General features: G+C 41.3%; 2 protein-coding genes and 1 non-coding gene across 3 annotated transcripts; 1 reads left to right on the forward strand and 2 right to left on the reverse strand.

Moving 5' to 3' along the window:
- Positions 1-1,277: 1,277 nt before the first annotated feature.
- LOC114555562 (nucleolysin TIA-1) lies at positions 1,278-14,411 on the reverse strand. Its single transcript, XM_028578047.1, has 12 exons — positions 14,131-14,411; positions 13,266-13,362; positions 12,920-13,018; positions 9,466-9,520; positions 8,746-8,833; positions 8,052-8,127; positions 7,514-7,622; positions 7,323-7,418; positions 5,520-5,604; positions 4,381-4,519; positions 3,172-3,326; positions 1,278-1,581 (listed from the first exon to the last, which is right to left on the reverse strand). The coding sequence occupies exons 1-12, from the start codon at positions 14,157-14,159 to the stop codon at positions 1,443-1,445; spliced, it is 1,167 nt and encodes a 388-aa protein (XP_028433848.1). The 5' UTR covers positions 14,160-14,411; the 3' UTR covers positions 1,278-1,442.
- Positions 14,412-14,740: 329 nt separating this feature from the next.
- trnag-ccc (transfer RNA glycine (anticodon CCC)) lies at positions 14,741-14,811 on the reverse strand. Its single transcript has one exon. It is a non-coding gene; the product is annotated as a tRNA-Gly (tRNA).
- A 605-nt stretch (positions 14,812-15,416) lies between these two features.
- On the forward strand, positions 15,417-21,390 carry rchy1 (ring finger and CHY zinc finger domain containing 1). Its single transcript, XM_028577646.1, has 9 exons — positions 15,417-15,696; positions 18,320-18,439; positions 18,597-18,712; positions 19,112-19,190; positions 19,307-19,351; positions 19,461-19,519; positions 19,926-19,955; positions 20,716-20,836; positions 21,040-21,390. Exons 1-9 carry the CDS (start codon positions 15,646-15,648, stop codon positions 21,388-21,390), a joined length of 972 nt encoding a protein of 323 aa, XP_028433447.1. The 5' UTR covers positions 15,417-15,645.
- The last annotated feature ends 2,243 nt before the right edge of the window (positions 21,391-23,633 follow it).

The raw sequence follows: 23,633 nt of genomic DNA on the forward strand, positions 1-23,633 counted from the left end.
AAGACCCTAGGTTGCATTTTGGCGAGAGTTACGCATTAAGCAAACCAATCAAGTTAATAAATGGATAAATATTAATCTAATCTAAATTAAAGCTCCATAAAATGTTTCCTAGAATAACAACCCCCCTCCAGGAGAAAAAGACAAACAGTGTGGTTTATGTGCGTTAGCATTTTAATTGGACAAAGCAAGAAAACATTGATTACAGTAGCAGAGTCATCAGTTCTCAGGGCTAACACCTCTCCAAACAAAAAGGGTCTGAAAATGTCCATAGGCACTGCCTAATTAAAAAGAGTATCTTGTCAGCTAAAAGAAACCAGCTCTATAAGGCAACAGTTACAATGTAGGCCTCCCCATTCCTCTGGCAAAAAGAGCAAGTGTAAAGTTTGAATCCACTCAGATTTTTTTTTTTTTTTTTATATATAAAATACTGGCGTTTCAATAGATATTTAAAAACCATCGTAAGTGTCAAACATGTTCACCCTTTAACGTTTGAATTGTGTCAAATTTTAAGTATGCACTGCATGGCAATGCTGTTTTATCCCTGCATGGAAGAATCGTGTGTTGCACTGTGCCAGTGTCACATTAGTTAGTGCCACTCTGCTACGTACAATGTTGGAGTTAACTGTCAAGTTATCAAAAAAAGAAAAAGAAAAAAGAAAGCAAGCACCCACAGTTAACAGTAGCATTTTTACTTTACATCGTTTCAAATGAATGAATGGTTATTTACACGTGGCGAGAAAGATTTGAGGCTGTCCGAAAGATATGAAGGAGAAATGGAATGCAAAAAGGAAAACACCTCTTGGTAGTCAAATTTGTCCAAGTACAAGAGAGGAAAAAACTGTGCAATATTTATCTGCCCTTACAGAGAAACAGCAGTGGCAACAATCCCTGCAATTGATTTTAATCCAAGAGAAAATGAGAAAAAAATTAAACAGATTTCCATTCCTCAAAAAAATAACTAAAGTTCATAACTTAGCACGACTCAGACTTTAACAGTTTATTTAAAAAAAAAAAAAAAAAAAAAAAAAAAAAAAAACTCGGCGGCTGTCTGAGAGGAAAGATGTGAAAATGGAAGCAATTTGTAAAACCAGGAAAAAAAAAATCCAAAAGTTTCTCCTTTACAGTTTTATACTCATTTACAGTTAACTTAAAAATGGTAAGAGCCCTGGTTCGTTGCCAGTCTTGCCTACCACAAAGGGTGTAAATACCTGTGTGGGTCAAATCACTCCTCCTTGACTCCCGTTACCCCACCCTGACCCACCCCCCACCCCCACGAAATCCCATTTACATCTCCTATAAGACGCCAACCTTCCCATTAGGTTCCACGTCCCAGTAAAAGTCTTAGTCCTGCCACAAGTGGAGGCGGTGTTACACAGCCCCGCAGGGTACCGTACAGCCAATAAGAGGCTGCGGGTTGACAAATCTCCCACCCTGCCCACTTATCAGTGTGTGGGGTATCCTGCGGCTCCCATACCGGGCTGGTTGGCTAGCATACTCCCATTCAATCCCTGTGTAGGCTCCATAACCCCACCGTTACTGATGGCGCTCATGCCAGTCCACCCAGCACTGGCCGGTAAGTGACTGCAAAAAACGAAGTAAAGAGAGAGAGAGAGAGAGAGAGAGAGAGAGAGAGAGAGAGAGAGAGAGACAGAAAGACAAATGCCAGCAGGTTAGAAGAGACAAGGCGAAAGGGAGCCAAAGGGACGGTTTATATTAGAGCTACTAAAATCTGGACAGGCTAGAATGCGAACAAGAAGGCAAACAAAGTTATCAGAGGTTGTGAGGGTGAGGCAGGCTGGGCAAAAATCATCAGGCTAGCAAAGAAAGTGGAGGGCTCTTTGGAGGTCATTTGATTAAACATGGGTGGACAAGCAGACATAGAGCATAGAGGCTAAGCGCAGCAAGCTAAATATTCCTTCCTAACCCCCCCTCCCACTCCCAACAACCAGCCTACAGACTGATAATCCACACTGTATACAACAGTGTGGCTTATCTTGACTCCTTTTGCAACACTTCTACATTTGGCCACAAAGTGGAGCAACAAAAAGGAACGTAAATTCCCACCCAATTCACACGTTGTCTTTTAGGATTCATGTAATTAAACTAAATTCTAAGTTCAGTGTGGAGAGAAGGCAGCTTATATAGGATAGAAACTCTCCAAATTTCAAGTCAAGCGAGGCCTAGCCTCTTTCTCTGGAATTGTGCATTTACTGTACATTCAAAAATCACACCTTTGTACAGAGCCTATTTATACAGCTGGTCACCAAGAAGTTTAGACTGTCAACAACATATGGCCTCTCCTTTATTTGTCTTGGGTGCACAATATGTCACTGCACATAGGTTGTCTAAATAAAAACAAAATTTGATAACAACCTACAAAAAGATATTTAACATGTCCTACTGACATTCATATACAGATGAAATCCTCAAGATAAATGTAGAAATAGAAATCAACGAAATCAAAAAGGAAAATAATGTAAAAAGCTATGACATGAACGTAGACATACAAAAGAAACCAACAAAAAAACAACAACTGAACAGTCTTACAGAACACAGTCCTTACACACAGTAGGCAATCGTACAAAAAGGGAAGTGAATTCTTCATTAACAAATTTAGCCAGGTGTGGACAGGAAGGGACAACTTTGTTCTGGGCTTTTAAGCATTTATCTTGTTGAGCCACTGTAGTCTGTTACCTTTAAATCTAAAATTCACGAAATAAAGCTTTAGCAAGTTCAAGCCAGTTTTGTTTTTTTTCCTTTTCTTCTTACAATCATTTTTGGAACAGACTACAGTTTTGAACCATTATGGGCTATAATTCAAGTGACAAAAACATTTTTGGAACAGACCCCTAGGATGTGATGTGCACAGTGAGCAGTTGTGACACACTGAAACATGATTTACAACAAAATTAAAGTTCAGATTGTCCTGTGTGTGTGTGTGTGTGTGTGTGTGTGTGTGTGTGTGTGTGTGTGTGTGTGTGTGTGTGTGTGTGTGTGGGAGGGGACTTATTTCTCAATCTCCTCGAGATGAGTGAATTGAGGGGCTGTGGGGTTGGGGGCACAGCTCCCTGGTGTGGTTCTCGCTGCACCGGTCTTGCAGGGGGGACTCTGGTGGTGCTGGAGTAGAAGGAGGCGGTGAATGGGGAGCCCTGTGCACACCGTGCTACTTACTTGAAGCCCTGCTGGTTCCAGGCCTGGCCGTAGACGCCGTAGGTGGGGACCTGCCACCCATTCGGGACGTACTGGCTGATCTGGGGCCCGTTGCCGTACCACTGGCCCCACTGGCCATAGTGCTGGGCTGCCGCAGGGAAGCTCATCTTGCTCTGCTGCAGGGTCAAGTACAACAAGTACGGTTTAAGACAGCAGTTAGTTTATATGTTTTTATATATATATATATATATATATATATATATATATATATATATATATATATATATATATATATATATATATATATATATATATATATATACACACATATATACACACACCCACACCCACCCCCCCCCCCCCCCCCATGGGGACTGCAGAAGGAAGCATTAGCCAACTCTGGTACAAAACATCTTTTTGTACATTGTCCCTGACAAATAAACTAATTAAATAAATGATAAAAGTTATTTAACACTTGTGTTGTCTTTCCGTCGACCGTGCAACTTTTCCCCCCACGTTTTTGAAGCCATTTCTCTTTTCAACGTTCTTTTATACATTTTCTTTCTCCAAATGCTAAACCCAAATTTCTGATATAGATAGAAACATTGGGGTCAAATTTGACGCAAACTATATGATAACGGAAGAAAAGGAAAACTGCTCAAATACAAGAAGCCTGTGTTTTCTTATGAATTAACCAATATATCTGTAAATCATAAAGAATAAATATATAATAATTAGATCTTTCACATGCCATTCTGGTGTTTATCCATACAGGGAAATTTCATGACTTTCATTTCCTGCTAGGAACTTGCAGCATTTCTAAATGGATAACCAACTGGACAAACATTAGGTCACCATGTTCAGACGCACCATTTACTGATAGAGCAGTCTTCAGTATTCAGGGACAATGTATTCGTCACATTTTTACTGTATAAAAAAAAAGCTTCGGCTTTAAAGCCGAAGCTTTAAAGTCACAATAAAATGGGGGAAAAAATAAAATACTTGTTTTATGTTCAAAATACATGCACTAATATTTGACATGGCTAATGTCCCATCGAAATGCTTCATGTAAAGCTCATACGTACATTATGAGGTCCATCACTTCCTGGGTTATGGTATCAGCTGATGCTATACGTTATACAGACCAGGGATACACAGCAGCACCAACTTACATTTGTCATCTAATGGTTGGCTGTCTGTATACAGCGTGTACAGCACAGGTGTCCTTACCTGGGGTATAGGCATCTGCTGCATCGGGTTCATCATGTCCGGGGTCTCTTTTCCCCAGTAGCATTTGACTATGTGGCCCTCTATTGAGGTGCCATTCACTGACACAATGGCATGGGCTGCTGACTCATGGGAGTTAAACCTGGACAAAGACAGGGGGTGCGTGAGTAGAGGATTCATACATTTATTAGAAAGACTACAGTATGTAGTTACTTATACATAGGGTTGGGTATCGTTTGGTTTTTTCCAATACCGGTGCTAAAACGATACTTTTAAAAACGGTGTCGGTGTCTAAACGGTGCCTGAACAGATGCTTGAAAAAAAATAGGGGAATAGGGTATTTTACAATCGCTTTGAATGCACCACGAGGCTTGCTAGTTTCAGGTGTTTTTCCGACAACGGCAGCTGCACAGTTGCTCAACGTCCCGCTGTTGAGACTCCTCTACAGTGTAATACAGACACCCTTAACACCGTTTAGCTGTCAGCATTTTAACGTGATAAAAATGTTTAATTCAGCTGCTAGCTAACGGTAGGCTAACTTTAACTGCCGTCAAGCGAAGCGTTAACTAGCGTCACGTGCGGCGATGCTCCGGTTGCCTCCAACGTCTGTTTCAGAGCATCAGAGAGAAGCGCAGGCATTTAAGTAGCACCGAAATCCGCGTTACAATTCGGTCCCGTAGATACCGGTCGTTTAGGCGCCGGTGCCGTATTAGCACCAGGTTTTGGTACCCAACCCTACATACACAAAACAATTCATTCTACAATGCAAGCATCTAACAGACATTTTATCTAAATACCCGGGGAATGTAAGTAATCATTCCAATTATTCTTGCCGTCTGCAAACAGGAGACCACAAACAATGTATGTGGATAAAATGCACGCCGTTTATATGTTTGAAAACATGTTATTTCCAGCAGTTCTCAACGAGGGCCTCAGTGCCCAGAGCACTGCAGGTTCTCTCCTACCTTGTGGTAAATTATAATCTCCCTACATTCACAGTGGCAGCCCTTGATTATATGGCCTAGAACATAATTCAGCAGGACCGCAGATGGCTGAGGACCGGATTGAAAAACAAATGGTGCACCATTCTTTGAGCTTGCTTTAAAGGAAAAAGGTTACGTAAACACAAGACTTCCACATACCTCACAAATGAATAGCCTTTGTCGGGGAAAACTCTGATTTCCATGATTTGTCCAAAGGGAGAGAAAGTCTGTCTCATCAGTTGCTCTGAAGGCCAAACAGAAAGGGTACATCAGATATTGTTTCTACGTGGATTGATGAGTCATAAAAATACAAAATAAAAACTTTTGCTGCATAAGAAACGTTGCAAACCAAAATTCTCAGGTTCGAGTCTCCTGGTGGTTGCAAGTTAAATTCATAGCTCCATCACAATTTTGCTAACACTACTATTGGGCTTTAGAATGAGCTCTCTGAGCAGAATAAACTGTGCTAAGATTTTGTAATAAATAGATAACACGGGCATTATCTTATCTTTTCAGTTTAATCAACAATTCCCAATGAATGAATGAATGAATGAATACCGCCACCAGGTATTGTCTGTGTAGCCACAGCTTGAAATAGCTTACGTCTACATACAATAGAACTCCAAACTCTTTGAAGACATACTAACACACTGGGAGACATATTTTCACACAGATGAACACAGCCAGTAAAGTTTATTCGGAAATGTGACTTTATCATCTTTGGATTCCAAATACAGCATATCGGAGCATGCTCTGATTGGAGCATTGCTCCAATTAGATTTTTGCCTCGTCAGTATGACAAGCTGAGAGGATGCAGTGTTTATTCTAACTTTCTGTTGCTGCTGTTAGAGGTTAGACCCAGCGCTGCCGCCGTGAGCCCTGGTCCTGGCTGACTTGGAGTTACTACAGCTGCTCAATGAAGGTCCGTGTCTAGAGCTGCTGCCAGGCGTAGTAGTCTCCTAGCTCCGGACAGTGAGGCAGATGGACCGCGGGGTTGTTAGACAGCTACTTCTTGTCTAATTTAACAGTACATTTAGCAAATTAAGTGCCCCGTATCGCTCGGCTCCAGGCTACTGTAGCGCTTATATTTGTTGCGTGACGGCGCGAGCGCGGCTTCCAGGCGAACGCAGCCGTCAAGGCTTTTGAACTGCTGTCACGCTGCACGTGTTGGGCATCGTTGGGATTTTAACAATTCTGATTCCATATTCCGATTCTTCCTTTCAAATCAGGTTCTTATCGATTCCAATTCTTTGAGGGGTGGAGTCAAAACGGGGTCACATGCCTATTTTCACAAATAAGAGAAAAGTTGTTGCAGTTTGCAGTTTACAGGGCTTTTTCAATGTAAAATAAAGCCACACTAGAGCGCTGCTTACTGTGCTCCAAGGCTGCAACACAACAAGCGCCTGTCTGGCCACTTCGGAAACCAAAAGTTGAGCATATTAAATTGGGAAGCGATGATTTGAAATCGGTTCTCGATGCCCAATCCTATGCACGAGAGGAAAACTTGCCATTGTTTTTCCCATTAGCCACGGCTTTGCGTGTGATTGACGTCCCATCACGGTTCCAGTTACTCATCCTCAAAGTGGAGAGAGAGCGCCGAGAGCCGTGTTCTTGTGACTTCGTGACATTTAACCTTGCCGCCGCAAAATGTACACAAGCGGAAACACCGATACAGCACAGTGGCCGTGTTCATTTTCATGAGGGAATATATCATCCGCTGTTATGGTATGGCTCTTTTTCTACGACAACAATGGAGTTCTATCGAGTTATAAGATGTGGCTACACAAATTATACTTAATAGTAGGATACATTTTTTGTTGGCTTTGGCTTCACTGAAAGAATGCTGAATAATGATAAAAAGATCAAATAAAAACATTCATTCATATCTCTTTGAACCCTTCTGCTGCATTTACCTGATGCTACCGCTGTCAGTATCGTTATCATACTTGTAGTATTCATTACCTGTCAGTCCTGTGCTGACTCCGCCACAATACACAGTGCAGTTACTGGGACTGGACTGATTCACTACTTCATCAAAGGATAGGTGCTTGGAGTTACCTGCCGGGAGAGACGGGAGACATTTATCTACCGTGAATACATCGGTCCAACATCCTGTGTAAACAAGCAGAGCATGCGCAGTCACGATAACGCACTTTCATAGGTGGTCTTTGGGGCGGGGGGCTTCCTTGTGGCCCAGTTGGTTCGAATCTGTCTGCCTCCTAACCACTGACCGCCCATCTGCTGAATGGCGTTCTCTGCATCCTGGAACGCAGAAAGGAACGGGGTTATTCCATCGAGCTGGAGTGTAATAACGTAAAACAATCTCACATATATCCCTTGGGAAGCACAGAACCCGGTCATTTGTGAGGCCTGAAAATGTCTAATGCAACGCAAAGAAGGAAAACGGTTCTGTTTTTGGAGCATGTTGCTTTGATAATTCCCATACAGTAACAGCAGAAGTAAGTACGTTTATTTGTATAGCACCTTTCACAGATTAAAGTCACAAAGTGCTTCACAATAAAATGTAATGCAATACAACAAATTAAAATACAAGAAAATGTAAATACAAATAGAAAACAAACAGCCATAAAAACCCCTCAACTAAAAGCCTGCTTGAATAGCAGAGGCTTCCCAATTACAGGGACGTTGCACTAAGGTGTATCGTTAGGTCAGTCGTGTCTTTGTACTTGCCCATTTGTTGAAGAAAGAGACAAAGCCATAGCCTTTAGATTTCCCTGTAGCCATATCTTTCACAACACGAGCATCTCTGTGAACAAACACACCAATAGGAGTACATTATAAACATGCAGCACAACACAAAGCTTGACAGTACTAAAAAGGTGCGCTGCTCTCTGATGCTCTGAAACGGACGTTAAGAAACAACAGAAACGTTGCTGCATGTGCCGCTAGTTAACGTTACACTTGGCAGCGGGTAACGTTAGCCTACCGTTAGCCAGCAGCTGGATTAAACACGGTTTAAATGCTGACAGCTAAACGGTGTAAAGTGTGATGTAACAGTGTGCAGCTGCTGCTGTCGGAAAAACAACACCGACAGTATGTTTACTTAAAACTTGCCTCGCCAGTCTCGTAGTGCATTCAAGGTTATTGTAAAATGCCCCTTTCCCATCTAGTCGTTTTTGTCATCGGCACCATTTTAAAAGTATCGTTTTAACACTGGTATCCGGTAAAAATCCAAGCGATACCCAACCCTATATACAGTATATGTCATTACCCTCAATGTATGTAAACATTTAAGAATTCTATGATCACTTTCTTTATAGGTTTTATAGGTATGAGGCAGAACAGTGGATAACAATGCATCCCGTTCATTTTCTATTGTCAATCCGTGATTCAAGTATCTTCATCAGTAACTCTTGATACTTACGATATCCTGCCAAATGGACCGAAGGCAGCTTTGACGTCTTCTGTAGTTATTTCTGGGCTGAGGTCTCCAACGAAGACGTGAAAGTGATCTATTGGGATGGGGGGGGTTGACATGGTTTAGACATGCTGGGTGTTACTAGGGATGCTCGATTATGAAAAAAAATAAAGAATTGTTATTTATATTGTTATTTATTTATTTATTTATTTTATATATATATATATATATATATATATATATATATATATATATATATATATATATATATATATATATATATATATATATATATATATATATATATTGAAACTTCTGCAATGATGTTGCAATTATTTAACTTAAAGAAACACTAGAGAACTTTCCCCTCTTCGGTCCCCCTACAGGTTGGAAGCAGAATTGTCCCATTATGTCTCATTCAAACTACAGTTTTGCAACCGCAAAACTGTAGCTTTATACTTTTTTCCAGATTGTGACTTCCTGTCTAGAAGTGCTGATTGTATCGGGGAAGGACGACAGGAGAGTCAGGTTGGCAAAAACCACATTCCACACAAGTGAATGAAGGGAATTTTGGGACTACATAATAGTATGTAAACATATATGCAAATCTTTTCCATGTAATTTTTTTTTCCCCAACTCATTAACATATTACTTATAAATTAGAGGTGTCCAGTGTATTAATGTCATGAATTGCAATTATCCCCAGTGACAAGCCCTTGTACTTACTACTTGTGTCTTTTTTCTGGCTGGTTGGCGTCGTGGCCCAGTTGACTTTGACCTCCTGTGGAGAGGGGCGGAGAAAGAACAGGCCAGGTGGGGTATGTTTACATCATTTACATTAAAACCTGGTAACCTCAACTATAAGTAGTAGTGCTGGGCGGTATACCGATTAATCCGGTATACTGGTTTTAATTTCCCGTACAGTATACATTTTTTCACATAACGCCACAGCGGTGTTATACCCGCGAAGAGCACTACTGCTAGATGGACAGGAAAAGGGGGAGAGAAAGAGGGGGTGACACGCAACAAAGGGCCGCAGGCCGGATTCGAACTCGGGCCGCTGCAAAGGACTCTGCCTACATGGGGCACACACTCTACTGGGTGAGCTAGAAGCCGCAACCAACACAACTAACTCTCTTTGAACAGGGTAAAACACCATGGTACCCAACAACTTGGGACACTAATAATTCTACATTTACAAATTTACACTGCCTAACGGAATGCTGGGTAACGTTACAGCTACTAGCTAGCCAGTCTGTTAAAAGCTGGGAGAAGCTCCGTCGCTTCATTCAACAACAGAAAAGAGAATGAAGAAAGAGACACCGAGACGCACCAGAAGAACGTGTGCCCAATAGAGGGGCTGTCTGCGGTTTTGGAATTTTTGTTTAAATTTTTTTTTGACAAAGTCAGTGTTGTCGTCTCTGGTGCAAACAACTTACCGTTACTCGGTCACCTAAAGCAACCGGTGGAGCGACACTACGAATGGAATAACGATCAACCTATGCAAGTACATGGTCACGCTACAGACAGTGCAGAAAGACGGGTTCAGAACAATGATTAAAACACTGGATTTGAGGTACGTTGTGCCGGGGCGAAAATACTTCAAAGATCCTCATAAAAGCAGGCTAAGAATAGCATAGATTAAAGTTCAACGCCTGACTTAAATGAACCTAACAAAATCGGTCAGGGCTAAAGCGGTTCCATACCCGTGGCATGTGGATTTACATGGGTTACTGCCCCTGACCTAGTCTATATCCACGACGTTCCACTTCTGGGATTGCTCCGGTTCAGCAGGAAATTTCGCCGGATGCATGTATTTTCGGCCAATGTCCGTTTCCTTCCTCTTTCTTTGTGTTGGAATTTTAAACTCCGGAGGATTTATGGAGGACTATGGTTAACTGCTCCTTATAAATCCAGACAGCTAGCCTGACTATCTGTCCAATCTGAGTTTTCTGTTGCACGACTAAAACTACTTCTGAACATACACACGTTCCACCAAAGTTCCTTCCCGAGGCTAGTTTGCAGCGGCACTTTTATTTGGTAGTTGTAACGTGTACATATTTGTCATACTTACGTATTTTTAAGACTGTTATTCCACATTAAATAAGTTACTAGATTAAAGTATGCAATGTTACATTCCAGCTATAAAACTTCCATCCCTGGGGAAACAAGTCAGACCGGGCTTGTATCCCTCAGGTGAAAGGTAATGAATGTAAAGTTTTAATGAGACAGTACATCCAGAGTAATTATCTATGTGTAAATATCCATCTTTGTAAATAGTATTGTTGCGTGAATTGTGAATTAATTTGTAACGTTAAAAAGTAGCCCATTTAATCCTGTACCGTTAATCAATTGTCATTCAGTAGTTGTTTCCTAGTTTTTTTTTTTTAAATAGTTGTTGATTTTGGCAACAGAAATCAATATTGTATGTTTCCATTTATTATTACTTTATTTTATATTGAGTAGTTTTACTGAGACCGGGCTTTTTAAATCAGATCCCGAAGGCTTGTTAGCAATACGATTAACGACATCGGAGCAGTCTGTGGTACTTCCGTTGGGGTCCAACTGTCAGCCGTTAACCTACAACGCAGAGACCATTCCATCCGGGAATGCTGTGTGGACTAGCCAGACCCTCCTCCTCCTCCGCAGCGTTGTGGAGGAAGGTCTGGCAAAGCGAGAGTACCCCGGACCAGTTTAGTCTGCCAGCCTAAGTTGCCATAGTAACTGAGCTTTAACTATACTGAATTTGCTTTATGCAACTAAATAAACTGAAAATTAAGCCTGGCTTATTTGGTAAGGTTGCTTGATGGAATGGGCCTATTGAAGCGAAGAAGTGTACAGTCGCCCACTTTTCTACAATAACAGACCTGTGGTCCGCTTATAGTGTTTATACGACTAAAATAGTTTGTTTTGAAGAGAAAGAAAGCAAGTTTTTGGCGTATCAATTTTTTTTTTGTTGCTACTTTCGTTGTTTTCACAATAGAAATTGTTTACATTCTGCAACTGATTCGTGCATCCTGATACCGTCTTATATTGTACAATTCTGTAGGGCAAAGCAAACCCTACAGTAATCAAATCCTTCGGTACGCAGAAAAGAAAAAAAAAAAACTGAGATATATCAGGCCCTGATTCAAAGTTTCGGTCATACCGCCCAGCACTATTTAAAGGCTGACTTTAAAGTATTTAAAAACGTCAAGTTGACTGAGACTTTAAATGCAACATGATGTGGTGCCTTCTCACTCACTTCTGCCCTGTGTATGTCCAGTGACGTAATGCAAGAAAATTAATCTCCTCTCAGATCTTAATTAACTTAACAGAAAATAGACTGCAACTGGCCTCCATTTGTGACAAAACAATTTTCTAATTGGATTTGGTATTTTCTTGCAAAAAGCAAAGAGTATGATCACGATATGTACAAAGGGGGGCATCAATGCCATGTTAAAACATAATGGGAGGCATAAGCCAATAACAACAAATGCAGATACTAGTGAAAGTTACACAACTTATCTGTGGTTGTTGCCAATGAAATGCACCTCAACTAGTTTGGTTGTGCAATTCAGCGCGCAGTCATTTGATTTTCTGGTTTATGTCTTAGCACTGAACCCAGAAACTCAACTCAATAAAACATCTTGCACCACTTTAATATTCTTTTATAATAATAAAAAAAGGCACTGTGGTCTTTTAAATGTTGCAGATTAAAATGTTAGTGTTTGCTCTATTGTTCTAGATAACCTGACTTCATCCAGATCCTCCCAGACTTTGTTTTGCTATCCTTCCAATGGAGCTTACATGGTCTTAGACTGACAGTACAGCTCTCATTCAGAGGATCCCTAACTCAAGCCACATAATTACATCATTCCTCACACCTAACACCACAGCTTCATATATTTCAAGACCAGAGGGATAAAGTGGTCCTAATGGAACCAAAATTACAGACAGAGAGATAACTTTCCAGCAGTCTCAAATATTCAAGATCTGATTTGGGCCCTGGCTCCAGCAGCTTCCCCTTTTCATTTGGAATACCCTATCCTATGTAATTCATTGAATATAAATGCCAGAAGTCCACTGTTTTTTAATTTTTTATTAATATTAGTTATTTATTTTAAGAAGGCACACATCCTAAATTTCCCACACCAGAAGCCCACCCATCCCCACTCACCCTGTAGACACGATAGCTTACCTTACCCATTATTTTCCTTCCATTCATGGCTGCCAATGAGGCAGCAGCATGCCTGTGGTCATAGAACTCCACAAAGCAGTACGGATCATTTCCAGCCGTCTGTCAACGGGAAACAAGACTGATATTAAGTCCACAGCAAGGTTGACAATTTAATCACCGCAGATGACAAGAGCCACCTACTGTAGTTTGGAGTGTCAGGCCTGATATAATAGACTGAGAGAGGAAAATCAATATCAAGCACAAATGTAGATTGAGATTTCCACAAGTAGCACCACCACCTTTCAGGCCAGTGTTGAATGCCATTTCCTATTGTGAAACAATATATACCAGAGAGGATAACACTCACATCAACTATCATTTTACAGCTCTTGCAGGGTCCTATTTGTGTGAAGACCTGCAGAATGAGGGGCTCGGTGACATCCCTGGACAGATTCCCCACATACCTGCAAACAAGGAGAGAGATTGGGTAATTGAGTCTTTGTCAAACAGGAAGTAGCATGCAAACAAAGGCTAGTTAACCGGGCTAGCTACGACCCACAACAATTCCTTAGATTTACATAAAAACAAGTATAGTAGACTACATATGAGTGGGAATGGTCTCAATTTTACACAGACAACTCGAGTATGGTCAGTCTTACTGGAGCTGTCCCGGGCCGTCTCTTCGAGCGTTGACGTGGCTCGTCTGCCAGCTAGCTAAAGATAAAGCTAGCCGGTTCAAACGGGCCTCATGTTATGTGGGTTGGCTGCTAACGGCACTAAAATTACATCCCTTCCGCGAGAGTCTGGCTAACGCCGTTCTATTGCTAATAAAAGGCGACTCTTTTAGCGAATATCGATATGATTCAATGAAAACGTGAGCATTTTACAAGAAGTGACCGGCTAACGTTAGCTGCGTTTGCATCTTTGGCTAATGATACTTAGCATTAGCTAGCCATTCAGTTTCATTTTCAGGCTAGTTATGGTTCCGTCTATTTATATGACTAAATCAAACAGAATTTTACGTTCAAATAAAAAATTCAATATGTCTCATTGTATTTACAAACGTCACTATTGACGCCATTAAGTGATAAAGCGAATTAAATGCCCACTTGCGACTAAATTAAAGGGTTTTACAGTTTTTAATTGAAACAACAACGTGGAAACATTTCGGACGCGCCGTATTACACAGAGCCTTCCCATTCCAGGACATAGACAAGGCCACTGTTACTCACAAGGTTCTGGGTTGATCGTCCTCCATCATCAAGGTTTAGTGGTCGCGTCCTGAGAGGTCTTTAATCCAATGACATACAAATGGTTTGTGCTGAACTTGAGCGACCGCGAACGTAAAGACTATATCTACTATTTAATGATAAATCGGTGGCCGATTCTGCTCTCACACACACCGCAGACAGCCTCAGTCTGATGCAAACAATAGGAAGTTGAAGATGGCGGAGGAGCGGCGTCAGCAGCGTCAACCTGCGCGCTGAAATGAAGCCAGAATCAAGCGCTCTTTACTCCCACACACAAAGATGTGCTTCACATCTTTATGGCATAAGCTGTAAAAACAGCGAGTTTTGTAGCTTTGCATAATAATATAATAATAATAATTTCTCATCAGCCTAGTCGTGGTCATAGCTTAATCGACCAAGGTGCAACAACGTTAGGGAAATTACAACTGGAAACATCTGGGAAATGCATGTAACCCAGCAAGTTGCAGAAGAAGGTTACTTGCAAAGGAGTTTATTAGAACTTCATCGTTATTAGCTACAGTTCATCAACTAGATAGCTACTTGTGCGACATTGAAACATTTTAATGTATTTTGATTACCTAAGCAAAATACGTGCGCCGCCCGGGAATCGAACCCGGGTCGCAAGAATGGGAATCTTGCATGATACCACTACACCAGCGGCGCCGTCCTGATTAACTAACGTGGGGTATGACATTTATAAACCGATATATGAAAAGGGAAGGCAAAGGATGAGAACAAAAGCAGTGACAAACATTTAATACTGCGGTGCATTAAAAAGCAGTGGCAAACATCTAATACTGCGGTGTATTAAATAGTAACGTAATGTAATTTTAATTTAATCAGGGACAATGCACAATTTAATATTCACTTTGGATAAGAACAAGGAGAGATTCATTACCAGGTAGTACAATTGATATTTCCCGCCCGTAGTCCCTGTGCAGGTAGCTAGGTAAAACAATAAACAGTCACAGCAAGAAATGAAATAGTAGTTTTCCTTAAATGTTGATGATTCCAGTTTCACCTATGGTTCACCCATATTTATATGGATTCATCTGAACGTGAAAATTATCTGATTTCAAAATCCCAAAATTGAACAGAGGAAGAGAGTAAGGGAATGGAGCCACTGACATTCTGCCACATCGATTTGCTTCAGCAATTTATTTTCAATACATAAACAGGGCACAAAATTAACTTTTTTTGTCCATCAGCCAAATGGCTAGTGAATGTTCAAATTGATAGCCACTCAATAGTTTAACAATAGTTTTTGGCCGGTTGAGCGAAGGGAATATAACAGACATCTGAATATTCTACCAGCACTTCTGGCTGTTCTGGTGCTTATTTTGAGCCCTGTACATAACTAATATGAATATGAAACGGTTATGATTCTCAAACGGAAGAGGGCGGTAATGCTGCGTCTACGCCGTCAAAAAGGAAGAGAAAAAGAAAAGAGGGCGACCCCGTCATCGCACTAGAAGAAGAGCCAATTTTGGAGCAAACATGGCTTCGCCTGCCGGTTGTGAGCATTATGTGCGCAGCTGCTTATTGAAAGTGAGTTCTTGAAATGTGTTGTATACATATTTGCCATAAATACATGATGGATGCATATTGGTGTTGAATATGCCTCAATGTGACTGCTATAACGAGTAGTGCTGCTACTGTATAGCTCTAGTAGCAACCACTCACAGCTAACCTAGCTAGTTAACTTTAACGTTACGTTACTTCACGTTAAACGCTAGCCGGGTGTGGTTACGACATATTAGTTAACGTTAGTGTCCTATACGTTTCTTATATGTTAGCTGTAAAACATTAGGGGAAGGGCGAGGGTTTAAGAGTTTAGTGAGTATGTCATTACTCAGTTATTGTTTATTTAATTTACTACATTCATGCCTACAAAAAGGGAATTGAGGCTTTCATTTTACATTTCTATAAACTTCTTTTTGTTGTAGCCATATTCAATGTGTTGTTGAGGCTACCCTTAAGTGTAAGCATAAACTGTGATATGACTATGGTTGACATACCTAGGGGTGCAAGATACATCGACTCAATATCGTTATCGCAATATCACGTTGCGCAATATTATATCTAGGAGTGCAAGATATATAATATCGTTATCGCAATATATTGAAAGTGTTGCAATAAGTATTAGGGATCGACTGATATGGATTTTTTTAGTGCCGATACCGATTTCTTTCTTTTCTTCATCAGCCTTAGCCGATGACCGATACGGGCTGCCGATTTTCTTGAGCCGATATTTGGAGCCGATACTGCTTAATGTTCACTTAATAGCCTACAAATTGATCCACGGGATCAATTACGCATCATATGAGTTTGCCCACCCGGCACAGCGTTTCTTCCTGGGGAGATGGATCCGTGCGTCCCGCCTCCTGTGTGCCATGGATGTCTGAGCCTCAGCAACTACTAACTATAAAGATACAATGTGCCTGTTCCCAGCATTAGCACAGAACTTTGCGATGGTTGGCTTGTTACCTGTGATAATATATGCTAAATTTAATGTCTCTTTCACATTAGCGTGAGAGTGACTCACATATTTAGGTGCGTTTTGAGATGTCTGATCAAGTTTGGCGTTGATCGGGCATCATTTATCTTGGTGCCACACACCTTGCATGTAGCTGTTCACTTACTTCCACTGTTTACCAAGTTATTAAAAGCAAAACTAATGACAAAAGGCACAACTCTGGGAGGACTTTGTGTCGCCATCGTCAATGTACTTTTTTGATATGCGAGTGCGCGCACATAAGGCCGGTTACACACTGCACGCGTCTCGCGAGCGTGGCGTTTCTGTTGCGTCTCAGCTGCGTGGATTTTTCTGTGTCCTACACACCAGAAGCGTGTCTGGCGCGGCGCTGCTCCTGCTGCTAGGTACAGGGAGGGCTGATCTCGGGACATAGCGCCGACAGATTCAGACTCTGAAAAATGGGTAAGTGGGCTGTCTGTGTAGCTGTAAAGAGCCTATACAGCCTATCTGATGTTGGACCGTCACTCACGTTGTTATCGTAGCCTATCCTACTACCCTTTAAATACAGCCTACTGATTTGATTAAAGCAAGACCACATCGGCAGTATTGACTGCAAAATATGTTACAGAATATTTCGATCTGTATTTGAAAATATTTTCTCTGAAATTTTGTATTACATTTATATCTACATTGATGTCAAATCCTAGACTTTCAAACATCAAGATGTCATTTATTAATATGCATTCGTGTCTAAATGACATATAAACATATTTTCCTATTCTATTTTGCCTGGAAACGCTTCCAACACGCTTGCGTCTTGCGTGAAAAATAGGCGTCGGTTCTATTTATAGCAGGCACGCGTCTCACGCCGGCAATGTGTAAGCTCTAACCTGTTAACATGGGAGCCGAAATATAAATGGGGTGTAACCGGCCTAAGGCATAACGCATGCGTTACATTGCACATTATGGCGAAGGGCAGGGGACATGCAGCTCGTCATACGTTTCCCCAAGGTATATGCACCAATAAAAGAAAATGGAAATACATGAATAAATTTAGATTTAAAAAGCATAATTGCATGAAAACAAGTTGTTGATGAGTCTCGAAGCTCGAGTCTGAAGTCTTTTGGGTCGATTCGCAAGTCAAGTCTGAAGTCAGCTGTTTGTGCGACTTAAGTGCGACTCGAGTCCGAGTCTCAGACTCGAGTCCCCATCTCTGGTGCACGTCAGCGCACGGGTCCACTACATGACAAACCCTATGGAGCATACCACGTGTGTGTGCATATTTCGACAGAATAAATTTGTAACCCATGATCAGATTTGAAACCAAATCCTCCAAACGATTCCAATAAAAAAACGATTCCGATGGAATCGTAATTTTTGAAACGATTCCAAGTAGGAATCGGTTCTCAATGCCCAATCCTACTGTACAACCAGTAAAACATGTCCTGTTCTGTAGACATGGTCGACATGTTGTACCAGTCCAATATGACTTGAAATAAACCTTGAGTTGTAAGAAAACTTGTTTGAATCTATTTTGATGCGTTTCCCCGTAACTTTTGTAATTTTACATATGTTTAAAAAATATCGAAATTAATATTGATATCACAATATTCATAATTGATATCGCAATATCACATTTTGTCAATATCGTGCAACCATAATACCTGTGTGTAATCACGTGTCCGTGCACTGCAGGCACCCTGCTGTGGTAAACTGTATGTGTGTCGGCTGTGCCACGATGCGGAGGAGAACCACCAGATGGATCGATTCAAAGTCCGAGAGGTGCAGTGCTCCGAGTGTCAAACAGTGCAACAGGTAACTGAGACAAACAACGGCAGCTGATATGTTTCAACTCCAATGTTCAGCTGTAGCCGCAGGACCACTCAGTGATCTTAAATGGCAATTGTTTCCCTTTTGGTGTTTCTGTTGCATTTGTGTATGTAGTGGTTAAGTACAGATATCACTCTTTTAGGCGAAGCAGACTTGCCAGCAGTGTCATGTGCAGTTTGGGGAGTATTACTGTGACATTTGCCACTTGTTTGACAAGGATAAGAAGCAGTACCACTGTCTGCCCTGTGGAATATGCAGGTGAGCAATAGTAGAATTCATATTTCTTTTTATATACACGTCACCCGGCTTCTCAAATCTTCTCATAATTATAGCCTTAGTAGAAGACTTAGTGTCTTCTACTAAGGCTATAATTATGATTAATGATTAAGTATCAATGATATGGATATTTCAAAATAAAAGTATAAATGTCTCAAGGTACCTTCTTAAAGTTTCCTTTTTTTGCAACAGTAATTCAAGTTTTTAAAATTTATCAACCTAGTATTAGATTTCAGTGTTTCTAAATTGTCTAAAACTACAGACAAAAATGCAGTGGGTTTTAGTATCCACCATACTGCTGTTGACGCTTGTTATGTCATGTTACACATACCCATACATGAGGTAATTGTCATCAGTGACACTGTGTTTTGACCCCTACAGGATTGGGCCCAGGGGGAATTATTTCCATTGTGAAAAGTGCAATCTGTGTCTAGCCCAGGATCTGCGGGGAAACCACAAGGTGATTATTAGCCTGCATCTGTTTTCTGACCCGCATACATCACATGTATGTATTCTGTTTGACGAGCAAATGAGCGTCCACGCTGCTGTCATTTACAACTGCCTTTTATGTTTCAGTGTGTTGAAAATGTTTCGAGGCAGAACTGCCCAGTGTGTATGGAGGTAACAAAACCTATATTACATTAGGGGACAGTATTGCTAGGGTTGTTGGCTTTTTATGCAATCCATTATTTTCTCCACAATTTGACATGATTCTCTTTTGCATTTACAGGATATTCACACGTCCAGAATTGGAGCTCACGTTCTTCCATGCGGCCATCTTTTACACAAGTATGACTCTAAAGACTAGTAGCTCAGTGTTGGTCAGTGGGATTGACTTGTGCATATTTTGCTGTTTGTATATATATCCCAATTTCTATCACACTGCAGGAAAAATACATGACTGTAGGAATGTGGCCTAAAAGATTTCTATACAGATTGTTTACTCTATATGCCATGTTTTAAAAAAAAATAGTCATAGTATATGTAAAACAAAAATAGAAATATAATTACAAAGATGAAGGGAATTGAAAAGGCATTAAAATATTGTCGATGATGTAGACTAATAAATCTAAATGTTATATTTTCAAGCCCTACATTATACTTAAATATAGGTTATATTTATTTAGTAATCATAGTTCAAGATGTGTTATGACATAAAGGTAACAATTAACGTGTTTGTTCACATTCTCCGCAGGACCTGCTTCGATGACATGGTCAGAACAGGGTATGTCTTATCAGTCCGTTTTCCTAAAAAAAAATACGGTCTGGTTCCAGGTTAATGGATTATTTATTGTTTGTTTTGCAAGACCATTTCAATACATTTCATTTGATTGCATCAGTCAGTGAGTTTTTAGGTACCGAATTCAATACATTTTTTGCACCGACCAAATTGCCTCAAAAGTATTGAGTATCTAAAAATGCCCAATTTTAATACCTAAGGAGTAAATCTAATCAGCGTCAGTGATCCAATAAGCACGCAGCATGCTTCTACCAAGATCTAATAATGTTTGTGATTGGCTGTCTAACATTACGTCGTAGAGACACGCAGGAAAAACACTTAGCAGGAGCTGAAAATAAATAAATAGATTTGTGCCGTAATGTGAAATGTTTGTAATTTCTTTTTGTTTTATAAAAGTGGTATCGAAAAAAGTATCGTTTAGGAACCGGTATCAAAGTCACGGTATTCGTATCGGTACTAGTATTGAATATTTTTGAACGATACCTAGCCCTAGGAAGCGGCGTATTCTGTCATTACATTTAAAGAGAAATTTTGCTGATTTTAGCTCCACGCACTGGACAAACACCGTTCATCTAAACATACCGCCCACACAAAGATGACACAGAGCTGGTTTAAAATCGGCAAAGCATCCCTTTAAAATAAGTCAGCCATGGTTCCAAAATCAGGTCTGGGTTAGGTGATGCTGTAAATCTGATCACTGACCTGAGCTCTTCCACTAACTGTACATTTTCCTCATTTGGTTTAGAGCGTATCGCTGCCCCCTGTGTATGCACTCTGCCTGGAACATGGAGGACCACTGGGATCAAATCGACAAAGACATTGCCCAGTCACCGATGCCCACTGAATACCAGGGTGCTACTGTCAAAGTAAGACCTCAATAATACAATAACCTGCACAAGTAATACTTTAGGTAAAAGAAGGGTTGAATTACTGATTGATCAGAATCTCATTTTTTAGACATGCCCAATTTTTGCGTTTAATTCCTTCCAATTTGTACAAAAAAGATGGGCTTTGGTGATTGTGGGGTCTAGCTTTATATTTAATCCATTTTGTTTTTTTCTTACTACAGATTATATGTAACGACTGCCAAGCCCATTGCACGGTGCCTTTCCATGTACTGGGGATGAAGTGCAGCAGCTGTGGCTCGTACAACACAGCACAGGACGGAGGACTGATCCAGCAGCCTGAGCAACAGCAGCCTGAGCAACAGCAGCCTGAGCAACAGCAGCCTGAGCAACAGCAGCCTGAGCAACAACAGCCTGAGCAACAACAGCCTGAGCAACAACAGCCTGAGCAACAACAGCCTGAGCAACAACAGCCTGAGCAACAGCAGCAGCCAGAGCAGGACGCGGAGAGCGAGGCAGAAACAGACACAGAGCCAGAGCAGCAAGATCCGCCTCAGTCACCCACGCCACATTAAGATTGCAGCCAACCACACTGGGGGACACTTGTGCATATAGACATTTGGTTGGTGCACTTACTCGTACTAACTTACATTGAGTGTAACGGTAGACTGAGCCAATATTCCTAGATTGTACAAAATACCAAAAAAATCCATCTATTTTCTGTACCTGCTTATCCTCTTCAGGGCAAGGCAACCTATCCCAGCATACATTGGGTGAGATGAAGGGTTTCAGGCTTTCACAGGACTAACCTAACAGCTTGATTTATGGTTCTGCGGAGGCTCTACGCAGAGCTTTCGCCGTAGCCTACGTAAGTGGCCCGATGTTTATATTTGGTGTGTGGGGGGTTTATCTGTGTTTTTTGCCCCCTACTGTGCCTTCCAGACAGCGCTGCCTGGAAGGCACCGTTGGGAGGCACTGGTTATGGTTATGGTTATGGTTATGGTTAAGGTTAAGGTTAGGGTTAGGTGCCTTGAAGGCAGCGGTCGCAGCGCTGCCTGGAAGGAGACGTTGGGGGTAAAAAACAACATTGAGCTGTGTGGGGAGTGGGTGATAGAGCGAGAGAGAGAATGACGGCGATTAGCTTCGGCGCGAGTAGCGACTCTAGATTCATAGTGAGAGAAACAAAGTGTCTCCCCTGTGCCTTCCGACCAAGGTGGGAGACGCTGCGACACGTAGTTAAAGCGTAACTCTCGCCAAAATGCATCCTAGGGTATTTTTGTCAATGTACGTGAGTCAAACAAAAGCATATTTAGCAGCCATTTTATCAGTAAAAAACAATCGATTTCCGAATGCAACGTAACAGGGAGGAGAGTAAAGACGGAAAGCTCCTAAAGCTTAGTTCCATATAAATGCACAGATAAGTCGTTGTTTTGTCGTTATTGGAAAAACAATATTGACCTTGTAGTTGAAAAAAGAGCCTCATATGGAGTCTGTTCATTTGTATTCGGATATCGACTCGTTTTGGCTGCCGAAGTGGTAGTGACCGGAAACAACAACAGCTGCGGTGGGTTGTTCAAAACCTTTCTTTTTAGTAAATCTGTGTACACAAACAATGTTGTCAATGCTTTCGTTCATGTGTAGAGCCCCTGGTGATACTTCGAGCATAGTTTCATGTTGTGTCGAGCCTTCTTAGTATTTCAAAAATAGCTATTTTGAGACTAGCATAAAAGTGCCCCTAGCAATCCCATTCAGAAGGCCATTTGACCCAAAAACCAGAATATGGTGAATCTTAAAAATGGCGATTCGGTCCTAAATATGCTTTTAAACTAAAGTTTGACTCACGTACATTCACAAAAATACCCTAGGATGCATTTTGGCGAGAGTTACGCTTTAACCTTTTTTCGAAAGGTGCACATCAGGCTACGGCGTAGGGTCCGGCGTAGGTCCGTGTCTCCACGTACCTACATACGAAGCAATGGCGTAGATTTTACGCAGAAGTATACATCAAGCTAAAAGAAAAAAAAAAAAAAAAACTTTCCCTCTGAGGGCTCATCAAGGATTAAACCAGGGTTGACTTTGTGTTTGAGGGTTAAACGGTTAATTAATTTGCGTCGATCGACTCGGCTGCACAACCCAGGTCACACTGTGCGCCGAGGAATTCAAGTAGCTACGACACACTCGTTCTGGTGGTGTTCAGCTGGGCTGGAGTACAGTATGTGACAACGTTAGCTGTTCACTGCATAAGAGTCTAAGCCTCATGCGCATTTCCAACACCTGGGGTAATTGGTTTGCATTGCTTCCGGGCTTGTGACCCAGGTTGTGTCTGAAAACCTTTTGTTTGAATTGACAAAAGAAGGGTTGAACGCGGGTCAGATGACGCGGGTCCGACCCTAGTCGCTGGTGTGAAAGAGGTATATCGAGTCATGGTCCATCTGACCACCCAGGAAGGTCTCGATGGGGAGGTGACAGTCCAACCACTGAGCCTCTGTGTGGGCAGGTTTACTACTACTGGGTGTTGGAAGTTGTACAGTATCAGACCAATTGTGATTGTTTTCTGTTAAGTTCAGGGACTGTGCCATAGGTGCTATTTAAAGGAACACGCCGACTTATTGGGACTTTAGCTTATTCACCGTAACCCCCAGAGTTAGACAAGTCCATACATACCCTTCTCATCTCCGTGCTAGCTAAGCCTAGCACAGATCCTGGAGGTAACCGGTTTCAACTAGCCTACTGCTCCCAATAAGTGACAAAATAACGCCAACATTTTCCTATTTACATGTTGTGATTTGTATAGTCACAGGGTGTACAGATAACAAGG

This window comes from Perca flavescens, chromosome 5, assembly GCF_004354835.1.
Source record: "Perca flavescens isolate YP-PL-M2 chromosome 5, PFLA_1.0, whole genome shotgun sequence".
Classification (NCBI taxonomy): Eukaryota; Metazoa; Chordata; class Actinopteri; order Perciformes; family Percidae; genus Perca; species Perca flavescens.

Bases quoted from the DNA above. Each gene is read 5' to 3' on its own strand.
- LOC114555562 (XM_028578047.1), bottom strand. From the start codon at position 14,159: ATGATGGAGGACGATCAACCCAGAACCTT. The intron at 13,363-14,130 runs GTGAGTAACAGT...CCTTGTTTGCAG, and splicing joins GACGATCAACCCAGAACCTT to GTATGTGGGGAATCTGTCCA. The intron at 3,327-4,380 runs GTAAGGACACCT...TTGACCCTGCAG, and splicing joins AGCAGATGCCTATACCCCAG to CAGAGCAAGATGAGCTTCCC.
- rchy1 (XM_028577646.1), top strand. From the start codon at position 15,646: ATGGCTTCGCCTGCCGGTTGTGAGCATTATGTGCGCAGCTGCTTATTG. The intron at 19,520-19,925 runs GTATGACTCTAA...CATTCTCCGCAG, and splicing joins TGCGGCCATCTTTTACACAA to GACCTGCTTCGATGACATGG. The intron at 20,837-21,039 runs GTAAGACCTCAA...TTCTTACTACAG, and splicing joins ACCAGGGTGCTACTGTCAAA to ATTATATGTAACGACTGCCA.